This window comes from Aulostomus chinensis, chromosome 14 (genome assembly GCF_037954235.1).
Source record: "Aulostomus chinensis isolate RoL2024-O1b breed Wild chromosome 14, RoL_Achi_v1.0, whole genome shotgun sequence".
Classification (NCBI taxonomy): domain Eukaryota; kingdom Metazoa; phylum Chordata; class Actinopteri; order Syngnathiformes; family Aulostomidae; genus Aulostomus; species Aulostomus chinensis.
This window is the reverse complement of record NC_141333.1, coordinates 18,556,284-18,584,254: the sequence shown is the minus strand read 5'-3', so window position 1 is coordinate 18,584,254 and position 27,971 is coordinate 18,556,284. Positions and strand designations below refer to the sequence as shown.

At 41.3% G+C, this 27,971-nt stretch overlaps 1 protein-coding gene across 1 annotated transcript in view; it reads left to right on the top strand.

Moving 5' to 3' along the window:
• The window catches only part of glis1b (GLIS family zinc finger 1b), a 69,838-nt gene that overhangs the window by 20,220 nt on the left and 21,647 nt on the right, over nt 1-27,971 (top strand). The window contains exons 3-4 of the mRNA XM_086223986.1: nt 8,707-8,899; nt 10,189-11,722. Of these exons, the coding sequence (XP_086080112.1) occupies nt 8,707-8,899; nt 10,189-11,722 (1,727 nt within the window). The remainder of the gene's footprint in view (nt 1-8,706; nt 8,900-10,188; nt 11,723-27,971) is intronic.

Sequence of the window (27,971 nt, the reverse complement as noted above, 5' to 3'; positions counted from 1 at the left end):
GCAGAATCTTTTTATGACAGTGATTGTCAGAGTAGATGTGTGGCTACTGCTGGCTTTAACATGACTTGTTGACTGCACAATTTTTGTATAATGACGAATCAAAAAGGTCAGTCATTGTTGTGGTATTTTTACTGTGCTTCTCAGAAGCCAGCTGGCAGATTGTCAAGTTCTATGAGGACATACTATTGCATATGTATGGGCCCACAGTCACATGAGGGTGTTTACAACAGCAGATGTAAAACCTCTCATGAAATGGTAACGCTCTTAAACTGTTTTACTGTCAAATTGACAACAGGTCCATATCTATCGCTCTTTGTGGTTGAGAGAGGAGGTGTTCTGTTTCTCCAATATTCGCAGATATTTCTAATTTAGAATTGCATGACTTGAACACATCTCTTGGATTTAGATAGAAGGAAAATCAAAAATTGTTTTTTTTTTTTTACTATTTTGAGTGTGGTCAGATTTGCTACCAATAGAAATGATAATGTAATGTGGATGAATGCGGACTTTTAAAAAATATCAATTATATATGTATGGTTTCCTTTTCTTCACATAATCATTCTTTCCATGACTAGGACTTCACTGAGACATCCATGTGTGTGCTCACTCTATTTATGCAGATGCATTGTTGCATCATACTCTAAATTTGAGTGAAATAATGTTATATATGCAGTTTTTATGACATCGTCTCTCTCGTCATCTTATGTGGATGGATCTGCCCTCATAATGAGAGGCCTGAAGTCATCACCAGTGACAAGGTGTTACCACCAGGTGGTGACAAGCACAAGTGAAAAGTATTAATTATGTTAATCAGGGAGAACAGCTGCAGAGAGATAATTGGCAGTGGAGGTGTGGGATGATCCCAGCTCAGGAGAATCTGTAAGACGGCGTCTTTGTGTCCCATAACTCTACACACTCCTCTGTGTGCAGTGCCACTTCTGCCAGCTGTGGACTAAAGTGGGTCTTTGGGCTTTTGGCAGGCACAGGGCCTGATGGGGTGGGGTCTGTTGGGGATGGGAGGGTTGCTGGTTGCCAACTATTTGTTTGTGTTCATGACTGTGGTTAGCAGTGCTCCATTTGAAGATCCCAGTGTTATGAGGACGCCTGCTTCCCATAACATATGCCAGTTTGTCAGCATGACTTAAAATTGTGTTGCCACTCAGCTTGAACAACCAAATGATTCCACAAAGAGGTTCATTTGGAAGATTGAGCTCATAGCTGTTTCTCAGCTGTTATATGATTTTTTAATGTCATTGAGCTGAAATAATATGTTTTAGCTCTGTGCCCAGTTATCATCAATACTTCCAGCTGGAAGCGCTATGAAGCCACTAGAGTCACTCCTCTGAATTTTATCCAGGGCTGGACTGGGACAAAAAATTGGCACTGGAATTTTGGCTCAGGCAAACGTACCACAATTGATCAAATATCACCCATTTTGTCTTCAATATGTAGCCATACCACTCATGCCTCTCTCTAATGGCACTAAAGCTGTGTGATGAATAAGAGAGGATCGAAGACAATTGAGAAAGGAAACTAAATATCTGTCGAAGGTGGTGTTTTCACTGTATATTGCACAATGTGGTGCCAGGCAGCGAGCCCATTATTTAGCAAGTTGCTAAAAAGCTCATGAAACAAAAAGAGATGGTGCTGTGGTGTACACACACACACACACACACACACACACACACACACACACATATGTATATATATGTATGTGTGTACACCACAGCACCGTCTATTTTTGTTTCATGAGCTTTTCAGCAACTTGCTCCACCTTCGCTGAACCAGCTGCTCGTCTGCTCAGCTGCGATATTCTTCGACAGCACTTTGAGAAAAGTGTCATTGCAGCGTAGGAACATCCCTATATCTGATTGAAATCATTCTTCTGATTGTAATGATAATGATATTTGATTATATAAAATTATGTTTTACATCAGTGAACATTTACCAGCCTATAACTAGACTCTAATATATCTGCAAAAGGCTAGAAATCCGCCAATGAATCAGTCTGGCCCATGTTTAAAATATGTGTTTGGTCCTTGTAAATTATGGATCAAACAATGGGCAAAAAAAAAGACAATTGTGTCCATACAAAAGAAAAATCAAGCCACTGGGAAATTGCTCAGTATCCCAAACGGCTTCTTCCAGCCCTGGTTTTATCATTTCTATTAAACTTTCCAGCAGTTAATCTGGGGATATTGTTTGACCAAGCTGACCATGAGAAAATGGAGGGAAACAAAGATACCTGTCGGAGAGGAGCTAAAAATCAGCCAGAACAAATTGATTTTATCCTCATGAAAGTTCTCAGGTCTGCTGGTATGAGTAATCCTGCCACAAAAACATTTGACATTTCTGTGCTCCTTCGGTAATTTAATCAAGTTTTTCTTCTTCCCTCGCTCCGCACCTGCTTTAAGAGAAGCTTTCTCCCTAGACATTGTTATTTTTCATTTACTTGTGCCCCCAGGTTTTTCAATCATACATCCATTACTAAGCAAACAAATAAGTTCCGGACCTATACCGCAGACACAAATATAGACATGGGTTATGAGATTCAGGGAAGCCAGGAAAGGCTTTGTACCCTAATACACAACATCTGTACTGGACAAGACACGACCGGAGCAACTCTTAACAATGTCCTGCAACCTGTTGTCACACACTTGTATGTTAAGCTGTCTCAAAGAGACAGAGAGGGGGAGAAGGATGGTGAGTGGGGGTACAGGCTAAACCAGAACAAAATGATAATTGTCACTGTTAACTGTTTAGGTGCTGAATGTTATGATTTATGGAGCCAAAGTGGGGCCAGTTGAAGTGTCAGATTGTATATCCAGAGGCATCTGTCTTGTGGTTTTGGCAGCTTGTTGCACCTCAGGTTCAAATGTTTGCATCAAACTCCTGACATCCCTTTTCCCATTCCAACCCACCCCCAAATAACCCCCTCCTGCTTTAAGTACAGCACACCTCTGATCGCTCCCCTTTCCTCTCCATCTATTCGTCGGCACATCTGCTTTTCATTGCGCGTCTCTGAAGACTTGAAGGCATTAAACGCCGGCGCAAGCAGTCTCACTCTGGCACTTAACACAGCGCTTAGGTGACTTAAAAGGAAGAGGCGAGAATTATAGAAAATGAAGTGTCACAGAAATAAATAAAAAAAAATCGCCGCAGATTACCACCAATTACACATAATAATGGTTGTCAGACCATCTGCTTATCACATGGAGCACTGGTGTTGTTTGTGGTGAAATTGTGATTCAGAGAAGGCAAGAAATTCATCGAGGAACGTAACAACATAGACTTTCAGCTATGTGATAATGCAGTTTGATCTTTTCAATACTGGAATGCTTTGCGTGGTAATGCAGTCATAACTGCATATTTTGGGATAATAGCCATGTTGTTTCACAAGGGTTAAGTTCTCCTAGATTGGAGACATATGTACGCTCCGCTTTATTAGTCATTTATTAGTCACTGAAGTCAGAGGAGTTTTTTCGCCAAGGCACAACACTGCTGAACTCAAACAAAATCTCTGATGATCAGCCCCGAGGCCGCCTGAATAGGTGTACCATTACCCTTTACTGACCACGATGTGAAATTCATCCAGTATGTGAAGCGTGTTCAACAATCAATGTAATCACCATTACAGCAACCGCAACCTTCCATTAAAGAGTGAGTCGTGCCCTAATTATTAGAATTTTTTGAGTCTGAATTCATTCATTGTTCCTTTCTATTGTCTTATTTTTCAGCCTCTATGGTCACAGTGGCCACATTAATCACTGGGAAAAAGGAATTAGAAAACACTTTCCACTCACGGCAATGATGCATCTGAGTTTTACGTCTTTGTGGGGTTGAGTTCCCAAAGGAGTGTGACAAGAAGGAAGTATGACAAATGGATGACATCAGAGCAGGCATATTGGACTGTGATTGGAACCTTGTTTCCCTTCAAAACTTCAGCCAAAAAATAATCATACATGTCCCAAAACAAGTTCTCGAATAACCACGTTTATCCCTTTGTAATTACACTCTTGTTTCAAGCATTATTCTGTGAATCTACTTTGCAATGGAGCACATAAACCGGTTGCTTTTATCTGACAAGTCGCTGTGAGCTCCTCAAGTTTATCAAGATCCTGGAGTACCGCTTACTGTAGCACATGCGACTTTAATTATACAGGAGAGGAGTGAGCAATAGATACCATGTGATGACATTTATGGAACGGAAAATACCACTTGAGATATAACAGAGTATTATTAGACACCATGTTATCAACTGATTCTTGCCTAGAGTCCTTGTTTCAAAGAGTTATTTTTTAGAGAAGCACATAACAATAGAGTCCTTATTTGTGCTTGTGTCTTTAGTTGGTAATGCTGACATCAGTGGCTGTTACTTAGGATGAGCCAGCACATCTGTGCATGTTCTGTACTGCATTTTTGCCCCTGGTGCTTCTGTTACTGGCCTGTCTTTCCTCTCTTTGTCTTTCTCTCTACACCTTCCACCCTTGATCTCACACCCTTATGGCGTCACTGCCAATTGGGCATGAATCACAGTAGAATGGCCTCATTCAGATTGGATGATAATTGAATTCACTTTCAAGATTAAAGATTATATATCAAGGTGATACATTCTGATATTTAACATTCTTAAGTTTTGCCAACAGCACAGCATGGAAAAAAAACTAGACGAACACACAGGCTTTCTCAACAGACCACCCATAAACTCTGAATAATGTAAGAAGATTGGCTGCCACTCTATGTTTTTATCTCTCTCACACACACTGTCTCGCTGGCTCTCTCTCTCTCTCTCTCTCTCTCTCTCTCTCTCTCTCTCTCTCTTTGTCTTTCTCTCTCTCGCTCACACACACACATGCATGCACACGCACTCTCAGTCACTTCTTCGTTGTGGCTGCTACTTGATGTCTCAGTCCCCGGTGCTCTCCTTGGCTTGAACCTTCTGATTAAACTAAGCTCACAACACAATGAAATGTTCAACGCTGAATTACCATGGCACATTCAATATAAACTGAATTTACTCCTGGGTCTCATCCAAGTCACCATATGTTGCAGAGCCTGTTTCCCTAAGCAGAGCATGACTGATTCTGTTAATGTAGCAAAGCTCTAAATCACTGGAGCGCTAACTTTCTGCAGCAGGGGTATTGGGACCTTTAGCACTCATTTAACACTCTGACTTTAATGTCCTCAGAAGTGTCCTCTGGATGGAGACAGTTAAGTCCAATTCAGCTCACACAACATGATACAACTCTCACTGTAGATGTTAGAGAGTCCGTTTTACCCAATCTGGAAGTATTTTGATTTAATTGTGCTGGAATCTGTAAATCAAAGCCATATAAGAATAGGTTTAGTGACTCTTCAGGCAGGTTTTCATTTGACTTTTAACCTAATTTTCAATAAACCGACAACAGAAAATGTGAAATGTATGCACATTTTTTTTATTTTGTGCAGCATATCACATCACGTGCTGTGCTGAAAGCAATATGTCAACATTTATATTTTTTTGGTTTCTTAATTCTACCCACATTCATTTCCTTGTTCTCTCCAACATACATGGCGCTTGGGTGAATTTATTAAAGGTCTGGTGTATAAGATCTAGTGACATCAAGCGGCGAGGATGGAGATTGCAACCCCTCCCCTCATCTCTCCCTCAGGAATAATGTGCGTAAGCTAGTAGGCTCATTCACGTTTGGTCCTATATTTGTCAAAAATATCTCCAAGCACCCAAAACCACTTATTCACAATCTCAAAAAATGTACTGATTCTCACAAGGAAATTATTCTGCTAGCCAAACACAGCTAGGAACGAGGAAATAATTATCCAGGAGATCACTTCTGATGTTGTTAGCTGCAATTTTTCTCTCCTCTTGTCTAGAAAACACAAGCCCCGCGGGCTCTGCTCCAAATAGATGCAGTCTTTGCTGCCATCTCTTTTCTGTACCAGCAATGTTGCCGCCGTTGCATTCGGAATCGATCAATCAATCATGTCTGAATCCATGACATCATTCGGATTCACAGGATCTTTGCTGGGAAAATCTACAGCTTTTAACTTAAATTCTGCCGTGATTTAAATGCTACTGCACAAACTAATAAGTGAAACTGTTATGATGAATCTCACAACAGGATCAGTGTCCGGTCTCCGTCAAAGCATTGTTTTGAGAATTAAAAATTTGGGGAGCGATGAGTCTGTCGGCCAATAAAACATCAAATGTTAACTTTACGTTGAAACTAAAAGGGAGTTGGGAAATGTCCGACAGTGAAGTCATGGCTGAAACTCATCTGTTTCGATTTTGTTTAATTAATTGAATCAGATTAAATTAGATTTCTTTAATTTTATTTCAGGAGCCATGCTTTTCAGGTATCAGACTGAATAATTTCTCGATTGTTTTCAGAAAATCCTGGCAATCCTCTACCTTTAGACAGTTTCTGTTCAAAGAGTCTCATTGAAAGAAAAATTCTACATAAGCGCAACATAAGTTACTGCTTTCGAGCAAAACTTGCAAAAATGATGTTTTTAAATGGAATGTTTGAGCACAGAATTGATAAATAAGACTTTAAATCTGAGCAGACGTTTGAAATCAATGTTCAGTTCTTGACAAAACTCGTGTGTGTTACCAAAATTTAAATCCCTGTGTGATGGCTTTCAGCAGTGGAGATGGTTAGTTCTTCCAAACCAATGCTGAATCATGGTTCTGTTTTCGTCAAACATCTTGCAGACAGGTGCTCTGGGGTCAACCTCTGTCCTGTCTCAGGGATCAACTCATTTACATGGTGGACTTTTCCTGGCAAACATGCTTATGTATTTTGGAACACGTAACAATTTAGAGTAGAAGGAGCATTGTCTCATGATTAATAATTGCTGGCTGTGACTGTGACCAGGTTTATGAGAACAAGTGCATTCAGTCAAGGGCTCATTGACCAAACAACACTCCATTCAGTGCACTTTGTTTTTATTTGGTTGTTTGTGTGTGCATGAAAATGGACAGTAAAGGGCAAGTTAAGAGATCTCGGACGATGTTCGTCATCTCCACCCTGACTCACTCTGATTAAATTACTCTGGACTTGAGGCGGGGAAACGCTTGGCTTCACATCAAGCTCTTGAATCTCTCATAGAGAAACACAGTTGTATATGTTAAGTGGTGGGGATGTTCCGCCAACACACAATGAAAAAAAACAAAAAACAGTACAACAAAAAAGAATTTGTTAAACAGAATAATTTGTATTGCTTGAAACCAGACCAGCGCTAAAAGACATCTTGCCTTCTGTTAACGGCTCTGACTGAAACCAGCGTTGTTCCTGCAGCCCCCTTGGCGACCCTGGACTGTTTGCGTTTCTTGCTTTGCCTGTTCTCTACATCTTTGTGTTTACGCTGTGACCCGCAACAAGACAAAAGCAGAGGAGGCTAAGGCTCCATCAGCTGTAGGAGGGATATATCAGGGGATGTTTCTTGAAATGAGGATAACATGGCTCACAAAGTTCTCTTGTTTTCTTTTGTCTTTTGTTCATTCTTGTAACCTTTTTCCTATTTTCCAAACATGTCTTCTATTTCTGCCATTCTCTCATCTGCTGTTTACTCTCCCTCCTCATCTGTTATCCATGTTGTAATTGTTTTTTTTCTTTCATTTTTGATTTCCGTGAACACTTTATTATCACATCTAGTTTGTCTTACATCCCTTTCATTCATTCTCTTGTGTTTTTTAATTAATAACAGCTCATGGTGTGTGATAATGTTGTCAATAACATCATTTGGACAAATTGAATTTAAGAAATTGAGTTAGGAGAGTTGGAACAGGGGACGTGTGGCAGCCTACACATGAGAGTGTGAGGGTATCAGCTTGCTTTAAGCAAATATTTCCTAAAACAGCGATCCTTCCCTTTATTCACTTTCATCTCTCGCTTTCCCATTTTGTGATACTTTTGGCCACATTCACGCAGCTTGTGTTTCCGATCAAAAGCTTGGGTTTGAAAGACACAACCCTAGATCACGGTACCTGAAAGCTGAAATATGCTTCAGCTGAAAAAGTTGGATTTTCATTCAGTAACCAGTTCTGTCCTGTGCATTTACCTCACTGTTATTTACAGATGTTATTTAACTATAAACCATGAATTTTATTAATGATTCGTCCTCAGCACTCCCTACTTTTGGTTGGCATCATTCCCTTGGCAGGGAGTAAAGTCCTGCCTTCAATCAGTGCATACTCAAACAGCCTTTAAATTCAGTTAAAATGAATGATTTAGCTACTAAATGCATGAATGATCAAATTATGAGGTCACTATTTACACAAAATGAGGGATTCAATAAAATGAAGCATGTTATTTAAATTCTTGACAACTGCTCATACATTTACTGGACCAGGTCTTCCGGACACATTAATTTGATTGAGTTTATTTTATAATAAATCTCCCAGGCAATATTTTTACCATCACCAGCTAGTAAAAGAGCGTTCCATTTATCAGATACTGGAGGCGTGGCAGCCAACAACGATTTCCCTTGGCAATATTCATCACCAAATTAGATTTCAACATGTCACTGAAGGCATATGGTGTCATCAACAGAGTATTCCCCAAGGGAAGTCAATCAGCATCATCTTTTAGTTCAATCTGCTTCACAAGCTTTTCGTTTAGATCCCTTGATACACACATAAATGATGTGCTTATCATCTTCGGTGAAAGTGTTTGATCAGGGATATTTTTCCTGCTTTGCCTCCAGTAAATGGCACCTACTGCCCAGAGAAGGATGTCGATGCTGGGCTGGATGACGCTGAGGGCACCATGATGCGATGTGGGCAGAGCTTGTCACTGCCGGTGGGGGGCCAACCAGGGGGGCTTTACCCCCACAGCCTCCACTGTGACAGACCTACACCCGACCTCCTTCTGCAGGACGGCCATAACCAAGACAACAGGTAAACTATCGTTGATGTTATATACTGTAATAATTTTGTTCCTGTTCTTGTTTTGAATGTTTCCTGTTGGGTATAGCATTACTGACAATATGCAGGTACAATGTGGTTTTCATTATCTTCGCGATTCTAGCCAGATGTATGGAGCTTGGCAGCTTTGCCCAGTCTCATAAAACTCACTGAAGGGGTCTATTTATGTTACACTAATGCGGTTCTTCCATTTGTGACTACTGTTGGTCAACTCAGAAAGTTCTGGAGTCTGTCCTTCTGTCCCATCCTCTTTTCTATCGCTCTATCCTCAGCCACCCGATCGAGAGTGCTCCTGGAGAGACACACACCTCTCTCATTTTGTCTCTCGATATTTTCACTTTAGCCAGACAGGAAATGGTACTTCTGAATAGAAAGGTTGGGGGGGGGGGGGGCAACTCTTTATTAACAACTACGATGACAAACTCTGCCAGTGGCTTTCTCCATCGTTTCTCTAGCGTTAGCTCCGTTTTCCCCCCAGCGTGCCTGGGGGAAGGGACAAAGACGATTCCTTCATGAGACAGACAGAGAAAATGGAGCTCTTCTCACATCACTCAGGGGCTTTGGACAAAATCCATAATGAGCCAACTGACAGGAATGATTATGTAGGAGATCACAGCAACGCATAGAGAAATCTGACCAGGGTTCCCCTTTCAGGCAGGCAAAGATTCCCACCATAATACACAGTATTGTAAACGGTGACCCTTCTGAGGCTGTAATTATGCCACCAAAACAGGTGACTCCCTATTTCTCCCCAATGTTGGGTTGGGTTTAACCCCTTTGTGTCATCAAAGCCTGTCAGATGGTCACACTAGCCAGTGGCCTCTCGGTCCCAGTAGCTATCCCTTCCTCCCCCACCTCTATTCTTAGTCATAAATGCCCATTCATATCATCTCATTACCACAAGATCCTGTTTCATTTAATCATAAAAACACTTGGATCATCAGCAGCGGATACTACCTGATAATGTCACTGAGTCATGACCTGCACAATGTTTTCTCCATAGGTTGATGAATGAGAGAGCTGGATGGAATATTTCAGGGAAGTAGGATTCATTTAGGATGACATGTGTTTTTATGTAAACTGAGAGAAATATTGGAGGAGGAGGGGGAGCAGGTGGCTAAACTCTGCTGCTGCTGCTGCTGCTGCTGCTGCTGCTGCTGCTGCTGCTGCTGCTGGGAAGGACGAACCAGTCCCTGTCTGTCAACAGATGCTCAGCTAATAGCGCTCATATTCCTCTCATTGTTTTGTTTTTTTCCTTGCAGATCCTCGTCCACTTTCCAGAGGACCCTGCCAGGGGCCTCACCTGGCCTCAGCTGCAGCAATGTAAACGGGGCTCGATCCTCTCTCCCTTACCCAATCAAACAAGAGAACTCAATGGGCTACAAGATCTCCAGCATGGGGCCAGAGCTCCATAGTACGTCTCAGAGTGGGTTTCAGAACTCGAGGGCTGGCTTACTTTTGGGGGTGCAGAGGGACGATATGGTTGGAACTGCACATGTTAGCAACAGCGGGGGTGGCGTATGCACCGTGAGCGGCATAGGCAATGCTGTGTCAGGGGATGCATCGCAACCGTTTAATAATGAAGATGGCTCCTCCCCGTTGGCTTTGTCCCCAACTGGCTCCCGTCATTCAGCGCGGCTGCTCAGCACTAGCAGTCTAAAGAGACGTTGCCTGTCTCTGGTCTCGCAGTCCACCGCCACTGCTGGCACTAGCAGCATTGCTGTCACAGGGTCCTCGCCAGCAACTAGCACTGCCGCCGAGGAGATTAACATCACCGCCATCATCCGCTCCTCCTCCCAGATGTCGATGGTTGCTTGCGCCAACGGCTTCCGCTGTAACCTCTCACCCAGCCACACTAGCAGCACCGGCTTCTCCTCCTCTTCCTCCTCCTCTTCTACGTCCCCACCCACTATTTCCTGCTCACGGGAAGCCCCCCACAAACCCCCACCACACGGCAGCCCCCAGCAGGCCACGCTACAGGAGAGCTGTCAGCTGTCCTCACCTGCCAACTGCCTGCTGTCCTCCTCTTCCTCCTCATCCTCCTCTTCAGTGTCATCCGTGGAGCCGGAGCGGGGCCAAGGGCTGTGTGAGGAGCAGGGCTCCATGCAGCAGGGGCACGGGACTGGAGGGGCAGTCCTTGGAGATGTGGTTGGGGGAACCTCAGACAGCTTGGGGCTACTGATGAGTGGGGCGCTGATGCCTGGGACGCTACATTCGGGGCCTGACGCTGGAGCTCTTTTGGACAGGGGTGAAAGATTGGGGACTGCCCTTAAGCAGGAGCCCCTGGATGACTTCTCTCCTAGTGAAGATGAACTCTTACAGCACCACTATCACCATCACCATCATCATCACTTAAGCGGCCGTAGCGGGCACCTTCGTCACCCTCACCAACCCCTTCGACCTGCTATGCCACCACCTTACCACCTGCACCAATATGTGGCGCCCAGTTCCGGGGGTCTGCTGCATAACCACAACCAGCAACCAGCATCGGCCTCATCTGTTGGAGCTAAACCGTCCACTGCAGGCCCTCCTGGGTCCCACACAGACCCTGACAGAGAAGACATGGCAGTGCAGGCTGATAAGCAGGTGTGTCGCTGGATTGACTGCAGTGCTGCATATGAGCAGCAGGAGGAGCTTGTGAGGCATATTGAAAAGGTCCACATCGACCAGCGCAAAGGTGAGGACTTCACCTGTTTCTGGGCTGGTTGCATTCGCCGCTACAAGCCCTTCAACGCCCGCTACAAGTTGCTTATTCACATGAGGGTCCATTCCGGAGAGAAGCCCAACAAGTGTATGGTAAGTCATCATAGAACTGTAAATTATCTTCCCAAGACAGGTCAGATCCAAAAAACAAACACCAGATGTTCATATCATATTCAGCTCTTGTAAGACAGTAATAATCTACTGTCTTGTATTTCTCATTTAAAAAAGCTTATATTTGTTATTTTTAACGCTGATTTTTTTCCCCCCCACAATTGCTTGTGTTGTGTTGTATTTTACAACATAACGCAATCCCTCCAGATAACAGTGCCTCGACAACATTTAAAAAAAAAAAAAAAGGATTGGTCTTGCTTCACTGCTGATTACTCTTCAACAGAATTTTTTTTTTTATTTTGTTTTGGTTGAGAAACATTATAATTTCTGTATTTTTAGTGGAACTTTTTTTCCGCTGAGGATGTGAGCCGCTGTAAGAGCAGCGCTACCTCGTCAGTACTTGAGGTTGTCCTCTCTGCAGGTAAAACTGCAATTCGGCAAGTCAACACACTAATCAATGTCAAACTGTCACTCCCCCCACATCCCCTAGCAAATGGAAAAAGCCCTCCAACCTTAAGAATGATTTAGTCCAAATACACAATTAGTCCACAATTTGTGTAGGCCGAAGCCATGTTTATTTTCACAAGCACTCTGTTTTTCGAGAAGGGATTCAGATCATGAAAAGCCAACACATATGGTTAACATAACCAAACAATGCCTACACTTGATCCTTTTAAATGGGAGCTTTAAATGTTTAGCTGTCCCACAAGTATTAAGTGAATTGGCTCCATATCCAAGCCAAACATGAGAAGAAATGTAGTAGTCTGGAGAAGGGAGCCACAGAGGGATGGTTGGTAACATTTGCTAGCTTTGCTCGGTTCACAGCTTCACCCAAAGGCCCTGTCAGAAGTGGTCCTCTTCAAATTCAGGAACCTATCCAATTCCTAATTATCAAAAAAACTTGAGTCTGCAGCACCTGTTTAATCTCAAGCCCTTTTTTTTCCTCTTAAAAGAAGAAAAATAGTTTGTGTTTAATTTCTAAATAAAATGGCTTGTAAAATTAGCTGACATGAGTAACTTTTAATAGAAAGTTGTATCTTTTGGTGATTTTGAAGAACTGAATATGTTGATTGTGATGACTTCAGCTACTTGGAACATCTGAGCTGATTGAGGACAAAAAGAGTTGCGTGAGATAGTGTGTCTGCTTCCTTGGCTCTGGAAAAAATAGAAATTTGGGAGTAATTTTCTCTGCACCTATTCTTTGTGAGTGTGTTGTGATAATGATGCTGTCCTAGGAGGGTTACAGAAAGCAAATAAGTGAAAAGCGTGTGTTGTTGTTGTGTGTGTTGATATACACTTCCATGTGGCGCTGTCCAGGCGTGTACTTTTTTGGGGAATTTTTGCACATTCGCGCAATTCAGCTCAGTGTGGATGGGCAACATCTCTCAAACACACGTGAACACACACCCACACAGAAATGTGAAAGCAGGGATATTGTTTCTATTGACTCTCACAATAGGAAGTATTGATTCCGTGTGCAGTACGTCGGGTTGTAACACTCCCGCTTTTCCGACGGAAGATAAACAGAGAAGTGAAATGTTTTAAAAGCTTGTATCAACATGTCTAATCAGCAGGGATTGAATGTATGTTGATCTGGGAATTCGACAGATAAACTTGGACAGTCAAAAAAAATAAACATGTTCCGTGTGTGTGTGTATTTGTTACTGCATTTGTGTTTGTATATAGTCTATACGGATTTAAGTAAGTACCATATAGTGTAACCTGTGTGTCCAAGACGGGGTGCTTGCTCATATGTTTCAGTTGCGTCCATTCCAACTCCGTATTTTGGTTGTCTGAGCGTCTGTGCTTTTTGGCCACTGCTGCTGATGCCTCTTGTGTTTGTTATGCTCATGCAATAGACAAAGGCATTCAAGAATTTGAGCAATTCGTATAGAGGAAACAGATGAGACATTCTCTTTAAGGACCAAAGGCTCTAGAAAAACCAACTAATCCCTTTTATTATCTTTCCAGCAGCAGATTCCAGTGGGTGCTCATGAAGCTGAGCTCTCCGCACATCCAACCATAACACACACTCTTTCTCTCTCTCTCTCTCTCTCTCTCTCTCTTACACAGTCTCTCTCCTGCTCTTTCTAGACATATATGTACTGTATCCCTCCTTCTTCACACAGCTGCACAGCATTTGCTTTACGCTGCGTCTTGGCAGGACAAAGTCATTATCACAGCACACAACTCCAACGATACGCTCTCTGTACCTGCAAAACCTTTTACCAAATTCCACACTTAAACGATATGAGAGATTGCAGTTTTTAAATGCTCTACTATCTTTTAGAATATATATTTAGTCCTCCCCTCTCCCCAATTAAAGCCGGCCCTGGGCTGTTGTGTAGGGGCAGGCAGGCGCTGAGGGACACACTGGCGAAAAGGAAACAACATAATCTCTCTGCAATATCCTGTTGTGTTTCATGCCTAATTCACTTGTTTTTTTTAGTTTATTAGATTTTTTTCTCATGTCTGCATAAATATTAAAAAGATATCCAGCAAGAGCAGGCCTGACATTGTCCCAGACTTTGATATTGTTCTGCTCTCTCTCAAAAGGCAGAACAGTGAGCTATGAAGGTCAGAAAATATCCCACTAAACCAGAAAGTCTCCCTGTGGAAAAGGACAGCGCACTCACACAGCGGAGTTCACATTTAATAGTGGTTTCCTCGGCATAGCCGATTTGGTCAGATGCTCAAGAATGCTTTAAATGTTTGAGAATGCATCAATAAACATAAAACCAAATTTGTAGAAATGTAGTATTCAAAAACAAAAATCCTAAAAAAGCACAGGATGATGTGATGATGAACTGTGAATCATAACATTTTACAGAGACAGCATGAATACAGTTTTCAGGCTTCATATATTTTTCACATCGCTCAGATGTCATGCTTCATGAAGGAAGGTGATTTATATCGCTGAGAAAAATGTTTGTAGCATCCATGAATGCCTGTATTTTCCTATATTACGTTTTCTATATTAATTTGTCATTTCTTGATTAAATATACAGATTGTCCTGCAAGGCCCACAGCATCAGGGTGATGTAATCTCCCAATTATTAGAAAAAAATACATTCTTCTAATAAAAAAGTTTTATTCATATTTTACACTGATAAAGCACAGCTAGCTGCTATGTCTAAACCCAGAGGCAAACACCACAACACACACACTTACTCACTCACACACACACGCACACACGTATGCACACACACACACACACACACACACACACACACACACACACACACATACATACAGTTGCTGACACACTTGAGCAAACCACTTGTTGACGGAAAGTTGGACATTGAGGCCTTCTGGAAAAAAAGCATAGATCATGGAATTTCCTCTTTATTCATTGGTGTGAAACCAGCAAACATATATATTTAGATTTACTAGACTGATTTTTGGAAGAGAGCGTCGTAATCCCTGTGCAGCAGACATGAGACATAGAAGGTGGGCCAGTGCCAAAATGGCGTGTGTTTTCAGGAGTAAATAGAGTCTTTTGTGAGCAATCAGCTCATGCACAGAAGATGAAACAGGGAGTGCCATTAGCTAATTAAAACTTAGGTTCGGCACATGACCCGACTTTTCCTCTGAATGCCGCCTGAAACTGGAGCTGGGCAGCGGGTGTGGGCGACGAGTGACATTGATATTAATGTGTTTGTACCCATAAGAGCCTCTGACACTCTGGACTGTCTGGATAGTTTAAAGAAATGATAATCTCTCACATTACTCTTTCTGGGCCACTCAGGCTCCAGACTACCCGATAAATGTACTCAGCTGGTTTCGTATAGCTGGGCCATCTCTCAGATGTATATTGTACATAAACATTTTTCTCTTTTCAAAAAAAAAAAAAATGTTACAGAGTTATCCTGTACTAAAGCATTCCTACCCTCAGTTAATAAAAGCATTAAAGAACAGCAGCATTGCCATACGATGCAGACTGATCCAAGGGAATTTTTACGCACGTAAACCAAATAAGCAACTCAATTCAACTGCGGGTAAGAAAGGCCAACTTTTTCCTCAGGCTCAACACACACACACACACACACACACACACACACACACACACACACACACACACACACACACTGGGAAAAGAGAGGACTGTACTGTATACGGCTCATTTGAAATAATCAAGATTAATAAGTAAGAAAAGGCATTGATTCAGCTGTCAGGAGTAACTACATGCTTTGAGACAGAATTCGGGAAGTCTGTGAAGTTGGCATAAATGCAAACACCTAATCAGTAGGAATCAGTAGGACTTGTTCTGAGGGGTTCTCCTACCTATGAGAGCCTTTTTAGAACGCCAGTCATCCACTAGGCAAATTAGTTCATCAGGTAGCTAGAAAGTCTCATTTCTTTCCTACAAACCCATAATCCCATCCTGTGGTTATCCCCTATCTTCCTGTCAGGTCAGCTGTACTGCTTGGCAGTCCACTCGTCATGCTAATAGTAACACAACACTGTCCATATGTGATGTTCATATGATGAAACTGCTGGCGGAGGGGCTCAGCCACTGAAGTTTTGGCGTACAAATTAAAGCCCTGGATGTGGATCTTGCTTGTTTTCCTTGTTGAGAGAGCCAGGCCAGCTTCATGTCAGGGCAGGAAAAGTTTCCCAGTCAATCTGGTAATGGAGTCCAGTACTCTCCGACCTCTAAACACCCCCCCCCCCCACCTCCATCTCTCGTCCTGTCTCCCACTATCGATCATCTAGATCTGGATTTAAGGCTTTGATACACCCAAGGCTCCTTACATATGCACTGCAACAACCTAGTACATGCATCTTGAGCGACAAACTATTTTAAGATACGCTGTATTTAACATATTGGCTAAATGGACTATTTCCTATTTTAGAGATATATTTTGATCTATGTAAGTGTAGTCATTTTTTCCTCAATATTGATGCAACAGTGTGATATTGGGATCATCTTCAAATCTGTGCAATTTGATAATCAAACAATTTTAAAAATAGAAATGTTGAAATAAAAATAGTTTTTCAAGCTTCCGTCCCCCCAAAAAGCAAACAGAGCAATTTTTAATTTTCTTTCCAACTAAAAGGTATCAGTAAATCCCTGTTCTTTGATCAAATACTGTCTGGTGATCATGAAAGGGATTTAATTTTACAGGGTTTTACTCCCGTATCTGCTTAAAGAAGAAGAAACACCCACACATTATCTGCCCATGTTCAGTATCAGTCAAGGACCTTGACCTTAAATTCATGTCTTTCCTTCTTTCAGTGTTTAACGCAGGCATCAACCAGACTATTTAAGGCGTGCTAGGATTTGTTTTCGTCCGATTTTCCATCCATCCATCCATTTTCATCTGCTTCTCCTGATTAAGGGTTGCGGGGGGGTGGAGCCTATCCCAGCGTCTACGTGCGAGAGGCGGGGTTCACCCTGGACAGGTCACCAGTCCATCACAGGACCAACACATAGAGACAGACAATCATTCACACTCACAGTCACACCTACAGTCAATTTAGAGTATCAATCAGCCTCGTCCTCTCTTGATGTCTTTGGACTGTGGGAGGAAGCTGGAGTACCAGAGAGAACCCACACAGGAACAGGGAGAACATGGAGACTCACATAGAAAGATCCTGTGCTGGAGCTGGGACTCAAACCCAGAACCTTCTTGCTGTGAGGCGACAGTGCTGACCACTGCACCACCGTTCCATCCTCTTACAGTTTTATCTGCTGAAATTTATTTAAAACCTTTTACTTTCTTAAAGTAGTCGTCAGGTTTCAGCTTTTCTTTCTACTTGGTCTGTTTACTGTACTTAAGGATGACAATGATAGACAGTTTCCATGGAACTGAATAGATGTAACATTCCATGTGCTACTGCTATTTAAGGTATTGAAAAAAATATGTAAATGATTTCAGAATCTCCTTTATTTTAAATTGAGACTTTTAAAACAGTAGATTGCAATAGTTTCCAATTTCATTAAGTGTTTGTTCAACTAAGAAAAACTTCTGTTTTGATCCCTGGGGGAGTCACAACTAACAGTAACTCAAAAAAATGTGTCCTAATTCCATGCTAATTTAAACAAGTTTCACCCACACAGTGACTAAACCTGCCAAGATGTATTCTCAAAAGCTCAGTAAACAAGTTCTCGTAGAGTTTACGAGTGTGGTGTTGATGGTTGAAGCACAACAGAAATAGATGAACTACTCACACTTGGATCAAGTTCTACATTTTTGAAAGCAACATATTTTTCCTCCCCTTCTTTATCAGGTTTCAAAAATAGAAAAAAATAAAGAATTTTGGTTGACCTCGTGCACCTCTTTCATCATTCACAGAAATATGCTTTTCTCATGTCAATGCAAAGGTAGGACAGGTTTTCGTAGCTGCGGTCGAACTGCTTTTTCAGTTTGGTTATAAAAATGAATCACAACTTGCTGCAGAAAAACATGTGCGTGTGTTTGTTAAACTCGTGAATTGAGCTGAAATTAAGTCACAGCAAAGACAGAACAGTGTGCTCGTACAAAGCTTATGATCATGAATGGAAGGGCATTTATTGAAAATATTGTACAATTCTCAATTGAACTTAAAAAAAAAGGTCAAAACAACTACAAGCTACCTTGCTTTCAACCCTGTAACCATGTATCAAAGCGTGCAGGATTTACTACGTGATACACTAATTGCATTTGTCTGGAATGCAATATTTAGAGTTTCCTTATTTCCCCAACATTTAATCACGGCCTTGTATCTGAAACCTGAAGACTCAGGGCTATGGCTTGTTCTAAATTGCACAAAGATTGTGTCATCATTGTGTCCCATCCAAAACTTGAATCAATTTAGCCTCTCCACTGAGCCAGATCAGTTTACTAATACATTGGAGATATGAAGCTGGGGTGTGTTTGGGGGTCTCAGTCATGTTCAAGGGGCTGTTGCAGTTTGTGCAGCAGAGAGGGAGGATTTTTGGAATCAAAAAGTTCCCTGTTTTTAGCACTCAGAGGTAGTCTTTCTAGTTGTGAACCGTCATGGATCATGTGCATTGTGGAGGCGTACGGAACTATGTCTTTGCCGTACAGATAATTATAGTTGTAGTGTATTTGTGGCATTTTACCAGGCAAAAAATATAACAGGTCCTTTCTCCTCTGAGCCTACCAACCTGTCCTACTACCCACATTCAAATTCTGGTTTTGTGCCCATACACAATTTGTGCCACAGCAGCCACTCCGAAAACACAACCACCGAACAGGTCTAGTGTGTGTAATGTGTGTTTTTCACACGCAGATGTTTGTGTTAAATTTTTTTTGCTGACATTGCAGTAACCAAATCCATAGTAACATCAAACTTTAACAAACAAGATAGACATTTATACACTCTGAGACCACTTTTGCCTCAGTGCCACCAGACACACACCGCACTACACCAGAGCAGACTATACTATCTATCCTATATATATACATATATGTATGTATATATATATATATATATACATATACATATATATACATATATATGTACATATATATATATATATACATATATATGTACATATATATATATATATATATATATAAAACTAATAATGATAATATATAAGTATGAGAAACTGAGTCACTATCGTGCAAAATAAACACCATGTATGGATGAATTATGTAGCAAGAGACATGTTTATGTTTAGAGTGTCAAGTTGAAATTATGCGCTGTGGTGTTCTGTGGTTAGGGTGCCGTCTTTAATTTGAGTGTTTAAGCGAAGGAATGAAGGCCAGGAGAAACAGAACCAGGCAGGCATTTCAATCCTGCTGATGTCATCCTAAAAACTACATTTTTGCCCAGAATGCATCATGGGCAATGACAAGTCATTTGGTATGCATTGAATGCATATTTAAAAGCTTTTTTTTTTTTTGGAAACGCTGGCAAAGATACTCAAGTTACGGGCTGACAAATGCTAACAAGCTGACATTTTGTCTGTGATGACATCGTCGTGTGTTTTCAAACGAGAGAGAGTGAAGGAGAAAGCAAATTAAAATATCAGGGTTGGATATTGAGAGGTGCGGATCGTGGCGTTAAACAGCACATCTACCAAGGCTGTTCAGACTGAAAATGAGAAAGAAACTTCACAAAAAAATCCTCTCATTGGGACATCTAAGGACAGAATATAAACACTGATTCAATTTCATATTCCCCTGATAGACACAGAAGTACAGAGACTGATAGTAAAAGTGGGAATTACCTCTTATAGATTTACACCACAATGATCTCTGTGTCCAAAAACAAGCCTCTCTCCTTTTATGTTCACTGCTAAAACATGTGTTTCACATTCGGTGTGTTCAGCTTTTCGTTTTAACATTGATGTAAAAGGGTTTACGTGGGGTTTAGAACCAGAAGTTATTGGGACAGAATCACAGGAAGGAATCTTTGAGTCAGAGCACATGATTTTGTTTTGCTGTGTTCCTCCAGCTTCTCGTAAAAGCCGTCACACTGTGTCACATAGCAACTGTTATTTAGATGCATCCTTGTCACAAACAACACGTCACTATCAAAAGCATTAAGATTTAATTTTTTTCAGCAAAATAAAGCCAAGAAATGTTGCTTTTGCCAAGCATTATTGGAAAGCAAATAAATATCCTGTGCGTCGGGAAACTGTTGCATTATAATTTGCCTGCAATCTGTCTGGCAAAGCTTGTTATTACGGTTAACATAAACACACATCTGATGAAAAACCTGAAGGAAATATTCCATATATAAGAATACATTTACTGAAAAATACCAGTGAATGGTGGGAGCTGGAGATACGTGCCAGCAGCGGGTTGCTTGGGCCTTTGTAATTGCACAAGAATGAAAAGGGATTTTTAGTCAGATTAATGTGTTCTCCTATAAAATAGCAGGCAAATAGATATTAGTGAGATTGAATAATTGAATATGAAAAAAACTGTAGACCACTAAAATTTCAGGAATTGATTTATTGAAATGTGAATGAATGCTGATGTGTTTGATGTGAACATCTGAATCCTGATTGGACTTGATACACTGGATGTCTAATGCACTCTGATATATTGCAACCAGCCGTATCCGCATGACTGGAAAATGGACCCACGAAAACCCGCAGGGACCTAAAAAGAACAGAACCATGGCACGTTGATGAAGGAACCAATCTGGGGGCATCGTGGCATCTCAGTTTGCACCACATTTCTTGGGCAGCTGTTATTTTACTCACAAGGTTTTTTTGTGGTCTGGTGTCTGTCCAGAAGTTTGCATAAACACACTCTTCCCCTTCGCCCTGCACGAGTCCTAGCGCTGGTGCTGATCGCAGTGCCATGTTGACCTATTGTTTAATTTTGCTGGCATGTTTTCGGTCTGGGTACTATAGTGCTTCTGGCACTGAAGCATTTGGCTTGGCAACTGGCTGGGCTTCTGCAATGTTTATTTGTTGTCACGTCAGAATAATGTCTGCCAGCACATGCTATTATAGGCGTGAACCTTCAGACAGCTGTGTCAACTCTTGTCTTCTGTGCCTTTTATTTCTTTCGAGCACTCAGGAGCACTACGACTTCAACCTCGGTGTTCATTTTGTCCAGTTGTCTCTCAAGAAGCGACAACATTGGGAAAAACATCTACTTTATCCGCTGGAATCACAAGTGTGTCACGACAAGAAAAGTCGTCTTAGCATGAAGTTGAAAATGGATTGCAGCATAAAATATTTTCTCACTGAAGCAAAAATCTGTTAGAATACACTTCCACTGTGTTAGAAAATAGCTACTGGCGATGTTCTTTGGCTTTCTTTATATATGCTGTGGTTTAGTGTTGTATTTTTTTCTCCTGAGAGCGTGAATGGTTAATGTCAGGGTTTGATGTCAGAGCTGGGGCATCTTTCCAGAGCTGTGGCAATGCCCGAAGAAGCCAATTTCTCCATTACCACCCGCCACAAAATGAAATACAGTCACAAGACATGTTACATTTCAGGGACTAATATGACACATTTTCTTTTTTTTTGTTGGACAATTTTCACACTTTTTTTTTTTTTACATCATAGTAGAAGTTGACAAGGCAGGTTAAAATGGATTAGAAACAGACAAAGACAGAACTAGACCGTCATCGCGTTAAATTCTTGTGGGTTTGAATGAAAATGCAGTGCGACAAATATGCATATATTGTTTTTGTTTTAAGTTGCTGTTGCTGAATTTGCATCAATAGCACCAATAAAATAAAAAAATAAATAAAAAAAAAAACCAGGAAAAAGTCATTGAACATACTGAGCTGTATAGCACACTATGGTAGCTGGCTGGACAGACAGAGAAGCTTTTTGCCAGAAGGGGGTAAGAGACAGAAGAGTGAGAGACAGCCAGAGAAAGCGTAAGAGAGTATGCATGCAGGTGTGAGTGAAACGTGCCGGACAGATTGTCAGAGGACGCCGTAGCTCCTGAGCCTGTCAAACAGGATCCTGCATTGACTGCCAGTAACATCAGTCCAGGCGCCGGCTCGGAACACAGATCATGTTTAGGATTTTCATTGCGTAACCCCCTGTCTGGCTTTATAATGGCAGGTTCAGATTTCGTGAATGGGTTCATAATTAATGCCTTGATGGTTACTAATGTGGCGGTGGAAGCTTTGTATTGCACTCTAATTAGTCTTTATAAATGGGTAGGACTGCTTGTACGAATAAACAAACCGTCACAAGACAAAGCGCCATTGCTCGTTTGTCATTAAAAAGAGACGTCACGGAGCGCGTTGGCTCAGCCAAACTTCATATCAAGTGGTCATTATGCCTGCATTCATAACAGCATTATTCCCTTTCTCTGCAATTAGCTTTGAATACAAATATTAATTTTTCATGGTAACCCAAATCCAAAACCAAAATTTTTTTTTTAATTATACGGTCAGTTTTTCTGTTGGACAGAGTAACATTTCTGTCACACAAATAGCATAAGCCAAGTGTCAACTGAACATCCTCACATTCACTCAAATCTGGCAACAGTATTTTAGCCAATTAAAAAAGATGATAGAATAAGAGTTCAATATCCTCTTTGTTATAAAACAAAAGATAAATGTAGTAATTAAAAAAACAACAACAGAATACTTGAAATTCCAGGCAAAATCATATTGATTTCCAGCACATCGCTCCTTTTCAGATTTTATTCATGCCTAAAATATAATGCATTGAGATTCAGGAATCACTTTTTTTTCTGTTCTATTAGATTAGAGTAACTGCTTCTTGTTTGCCTGTAAACTGTCGAAACACAACAAAAATGTCAATGCCTTATCAAAAAAAAAAGAAGAAAAAAAAGAAGAAGATCTAAATGCTGGATGTACTGAATGGGACGTTTTCTCCAAAAACAAATTTACTCCTGAAAACACCAGCTGATTGTTGCAGATTATTTTAGAAATACTGCACATGATAGTGATAATGATAATTCTTAAAAGAACATTTTTACATTCACTTATGTTTTAAGTGTTTGAATAATAAAAAACCTACATTAAAGATATAGAGCCATTACATATACTTTTATATATATATATATATATATATATATATGTGTGTGTGTTTGTGTGTGTGTTTGTATGACTGTTTGTGTTAATCTCACTAAGCTGCCCAAGGCATTAAACAGGACTGCATATATGTAACTATATCTAATATAATGTCAAATTTATCACTGTGAGTCCAAAACTCAGGCTTCAAACAGCTCTGAACACGCGGTTACTCATGTTTTTTTTTCCTACCTCAATCCTGATGAGCCGATGACAGCACATGACGTATGCTTTGATACAGTCATGTGCTCCAGCCACAGCAGGCTCACAAGCTTGAGAATGCTGCCCCCCAGCAGGCTTCGGGAAGCTGGCCAATCAGAGGCTCATGGGGGGGGGGGGGGGGGGGGGGGCCTTAAAGATACAGGGAAAGTGAGAGGATTTATTAAAAAGGCCAGAAAGATTACAAAAAAAAAAACATTTTTGGTGCGAATTAATTATTTTGCACGCATGAAATGTTGCAATTATGATTTTATATTCTTTACGTGCAGGTGAGACGTATGGCTTACGTAAGAACCTCATCAATATGGAGATTTACAGTAAATAAAAGAAAAGAAAAAGAGAATATAAAGTTGGAAATGAGCACAATAAGTCACCTTTAAGAGCTTAAGATGTGCTTTTCTAACTACTTTAACAGTCAGACCCCTCCTATTGAACACTGATATTACACATGTGGCCTTTTATGTTTTAGAGGTGGCCTCTTCAGCGGGAACTGTACTGTTACCCGTGGACAGAAGAATATCATAATGAAAAGGAGTTGTGGACACCCTTAGCCGTTGTCCAGAGCAAGTTCAGAAGTAGGTCGAGTGCATGATAACACACGAGACATATCTGTTTCCTCATCAGTCCTCTCCCTCTCTTTGAGATCATGACCCTTTTCCCTCAACCTGGTGAACCGGTAAACCCCAGGCTGCTCGGTTGGAGGAAATCACATCTTAGCTCTCTAATCTGATGCAGAGCTGGTAGACATTTTAACAGAGGCCTCTGAATCATAGCAGGTTAAGTGCTTCCATGAAGCCTCGCTGTGTTGTTGTGCAGCCAGACTTGTACTGTGCCAGGCCTCCACCGCAGGAATAGCACTTCAGATCCATCTGCTCTTCCTCCTCAATCTCCAGCAAACAGTCCGAACAGCTGGGTCGGCTCATTATGCGAGCAGGCTCATTTAGTCATCATAGAAATGCTTCCTGTTGTGCCATCCACATAGTATTTGGTCTGGCCCCCAAACTATCCAGGCATGAGTGCAAAATGGCTGTTAAGAACAATTTCTTTAGTCATTTACATGGGTACTTCCTCTCACCAATTTATCGGCTGAGCCCTCACTCTGTTTACTTGTTAATTCGCATCTGGACAACACTCCCATGCATTCAGACATTTGCTGAGTGCACTCATATCTCCCCATTCATAAATCAAAGCTTTCCAAGTGAAGTAGAAAAGATGTGTCAAGGAAAAACAAAGCAAGTATGCGTGAATTTGTCTATCCTGCTCTGTGAAAAAAGATTTTTGAAGAAATCCAATGCTATCTTTCACTCAAATTAAAGCCCTATTCACAACAGATGAGGTTGGCTGCTAAAAGGGTCCCGCTTCACAGTGGAAATGATATGTGTAAACTATGTAATATGAATGTTTTAGCCAAGCTGTGTTTAATTTTGTATCCTGATGAAGTGCATGAGAAACCTGCCTCTCCTTAGCTGTCTCATTGAATCATATGGATATAATTTCATCCATTTATGTTTTTCTGCTCTTTGCTGTGGTTGCCACAGGGCATTTGGAAGCAAGCAGATTAAATGCACATGTTCCTTCCATCCGCAGCTCTCCACTCTGCAGCGTTCCCTCCGAACAGATCCTGAAGTGTTGGCGGTTTTCCTCGTTGGTCAGGGCAGAGAAAGACACCTTGTGATAAACCAACTCCTTCCACCGACCTCTACTTTCATACTTATAAAGTTATACAGGCTGCTTTTGAGCTTTGGCACTTTATAACATGTTTTATTTGGCTGCAGGTTGTTTGTATTTTTACACCAAAACTCAGCCTTTCATCGTGTCTGTCAGGCTAAGAAGCAGAGGAGACTGATGTATCAGGTACAGCTAGTCACAGCGGAAAGTCAGTAGTGGTTGTTCGGTTTTAGGAGCTTTTTTCTTTTATAGCCCTCTAAACAAGAGTAATTGTGAATTTCCTGCTAGTTAGCAGTCAAACATTTTAATTCCCTCTTCAAATCATTAGTCAGAATCCTGCTCCACAATTACTCCCCCAAGCTGTGGAGCTACACTGTTAGTGGTGAGGGAGATGTCCTCGCATCTGTTGTGTCAGAGAAAATCCTGGAGTTTAATCTTGGGGAAAAAATGGCTCCGGTAGGTGATGACCTTGGCAGCGACGATCACAATAAAGAAATTTTCCACAGGGAGAAACCTCTACCTTACCTCGACCCTTCATCTGTCTTCTTACACCATTTGTAAAGGCTTTTAATCAAATTTCTGTTCCACATGTCAGCAGAAGCAGCCATATTTTCTCCAAACGCCCCTCCATAACGGCTGGTTTGTTCCCATCATGCGCAACTCCTGCAGGTTGCTAATGAGCCGCTGCATGTGTGGAGAGCTGCACACTGCTGCCTTTTAGCCACGACACTGTTTGGTCTTCTCCCTGCCAGTCAGGAGTCATTTCCCATGAAGGCCTCAGGCGGACTTGCACCTCCACCAGCCCGCATGCTTGGCCCATAATCTGTCTGTTGTGATCAGCTGCCTGTCCACCTTCTCAACCCGCTTTCTCGTCCCCTTCAGCCATGTCAAGACCCCGCTGTCATCCTCAATGTTTACCAAGCTACTGAAGCCCCCACTCAAGAGTGAGATGGAGTGCCTCTCCCCCTCGTCCTATCTGACAGTTTACCTTAGATGGAGGTTTCAGAGAGGAAAACTAAACATGTTTAAAGCAATTAATGTGATTAGAGCTGTCTAAACTGTTTTCATAGATAACATCAAAGGTAAAGATCAATTCTATGTTAGAAGCCACTGTTACTTTCTTGCAGTAGTTAGAATTTTAGTCCAATTGTTTTTAAACTGTTTGTAGAGCATATAGAGGACATGTATGTTTTATTTTCGTAAACCTTTACAATTATTATCGTTGCTCAGTCCAGTAAGAATTAAGCATAAAACATGAAAAAGGACCAAAAAAAAAATGTCTACATCAACATTGTAAAAACACTTTTCTATCCCTCAATAACAAGAGATTTAACTGAACAGCTCCAAACGGCTCAAATATCCAAAATGAATTAGGTTTTGAACAGTTTCTGAACTCGCTGAAAGAAGTTGTTTAACCCTCAAATTAGTCGCACTAAAACATCTTACCATAGCATAAAATTTCTACATTACCCAGAGTTTTATACCTGGAGGTGGCATTGACTATCGGTTTCCCAGCCGGCAGGAAAATCTCATACTCAGCCGCTTCTCTCTGCTAGTCCAGAGTAATACTATGCTCTACATGATTAACACAGTTTCCTCTACGGACCCCTACAACTATAATTTAGCTTCAAATTTGTATTGCGGAAAAGAAAGCAATGAAAGAGTGATTATTCCCTTATCCATAAATACACACATTTGACATGTCAATAATAGTAGTGTTTGTTTTCCAAACTCAAATGCTCGGCGCCATATTTTAGTATTTAGACCGTGTCTGTCATGGCTGGTATGGCAGGGTCGGATGTTCCTCTGTGCTGGAATTTTTATGAAACTTTCCCACCCTCACCGACTTGCTCATTTCCATTCGACAAATTTGATTGGCAGGACTCCTAAATGACTTGTTTCCACTGTGTGACGTAAGGTTACTTCCACGTGTGTGTGTCCATATTAATCATGTATGCATTTTGAGGAATTACTTCGTATTAAAATGCATTTAAATCCTAATTGCATAAAAATAACAAAGGAATTACTTTGCAGCAATGTTAATACAGGCTTTTTTCAATTAATTTCTAAATACTGATGCATTTGTGAAGTTGTGTCAACTGCTTTACATGTTCCTCATCATGCATACTAACATGGCCAAGCTTGAGCTAGAATTCATCCTTATATTTTTGTGTACATTTATAGTGCACAGCTTGTTGTTAAATGATCGCTATCAAAATAATCATATATGGTTTTTGTCAGAGGATCTTATAATGTCGCGCAAAACTCCTGCTGAGTTCTGCATTACAAGTTGGCACGCACGCACACACATACATGCACACACAAATGCATACACGCGCGCGCGCACACACACACACACACACACACACACACACACACACACACACACACACCACAGGTCACCCAACACGGCTCTAACGTGACTGGCTTAGGTTTCGTCTGTATTAAATGGAGCCTGAGTGAATAGAAGGCTGGGCCTGTACTGTGTGAGTGAGTGAAGGAGACCAGGGATGAGCACTGAGCCCAAATGAAGCTGGAGGCCCATTAGAAGAATGGTGTCACTCTCTCCTTAGCTGTTAACTGATCTGTTACATGCAGCCCTTCGCTAAAGGTCAGGCTACAATGGGTGAAATTCTGTTTGTACTTTGGGTGTTGAAGAGATAGATTTTAAGATGTTGGGAATCTGTTATTGATCTGTTTCAACTAGAGAGGAGGGCCCTCCGTTCAGCGTCTGTCACACATAATAACAATTGTTGTTTCATGATTTCATAGGGAAATCAAATCCTAGATATTATTTCTTGATTTTATTTCACTGCTATAAATCATTTGTATTTGAGCTTTTCCATGCTTCCCCAAAAACTCCTCT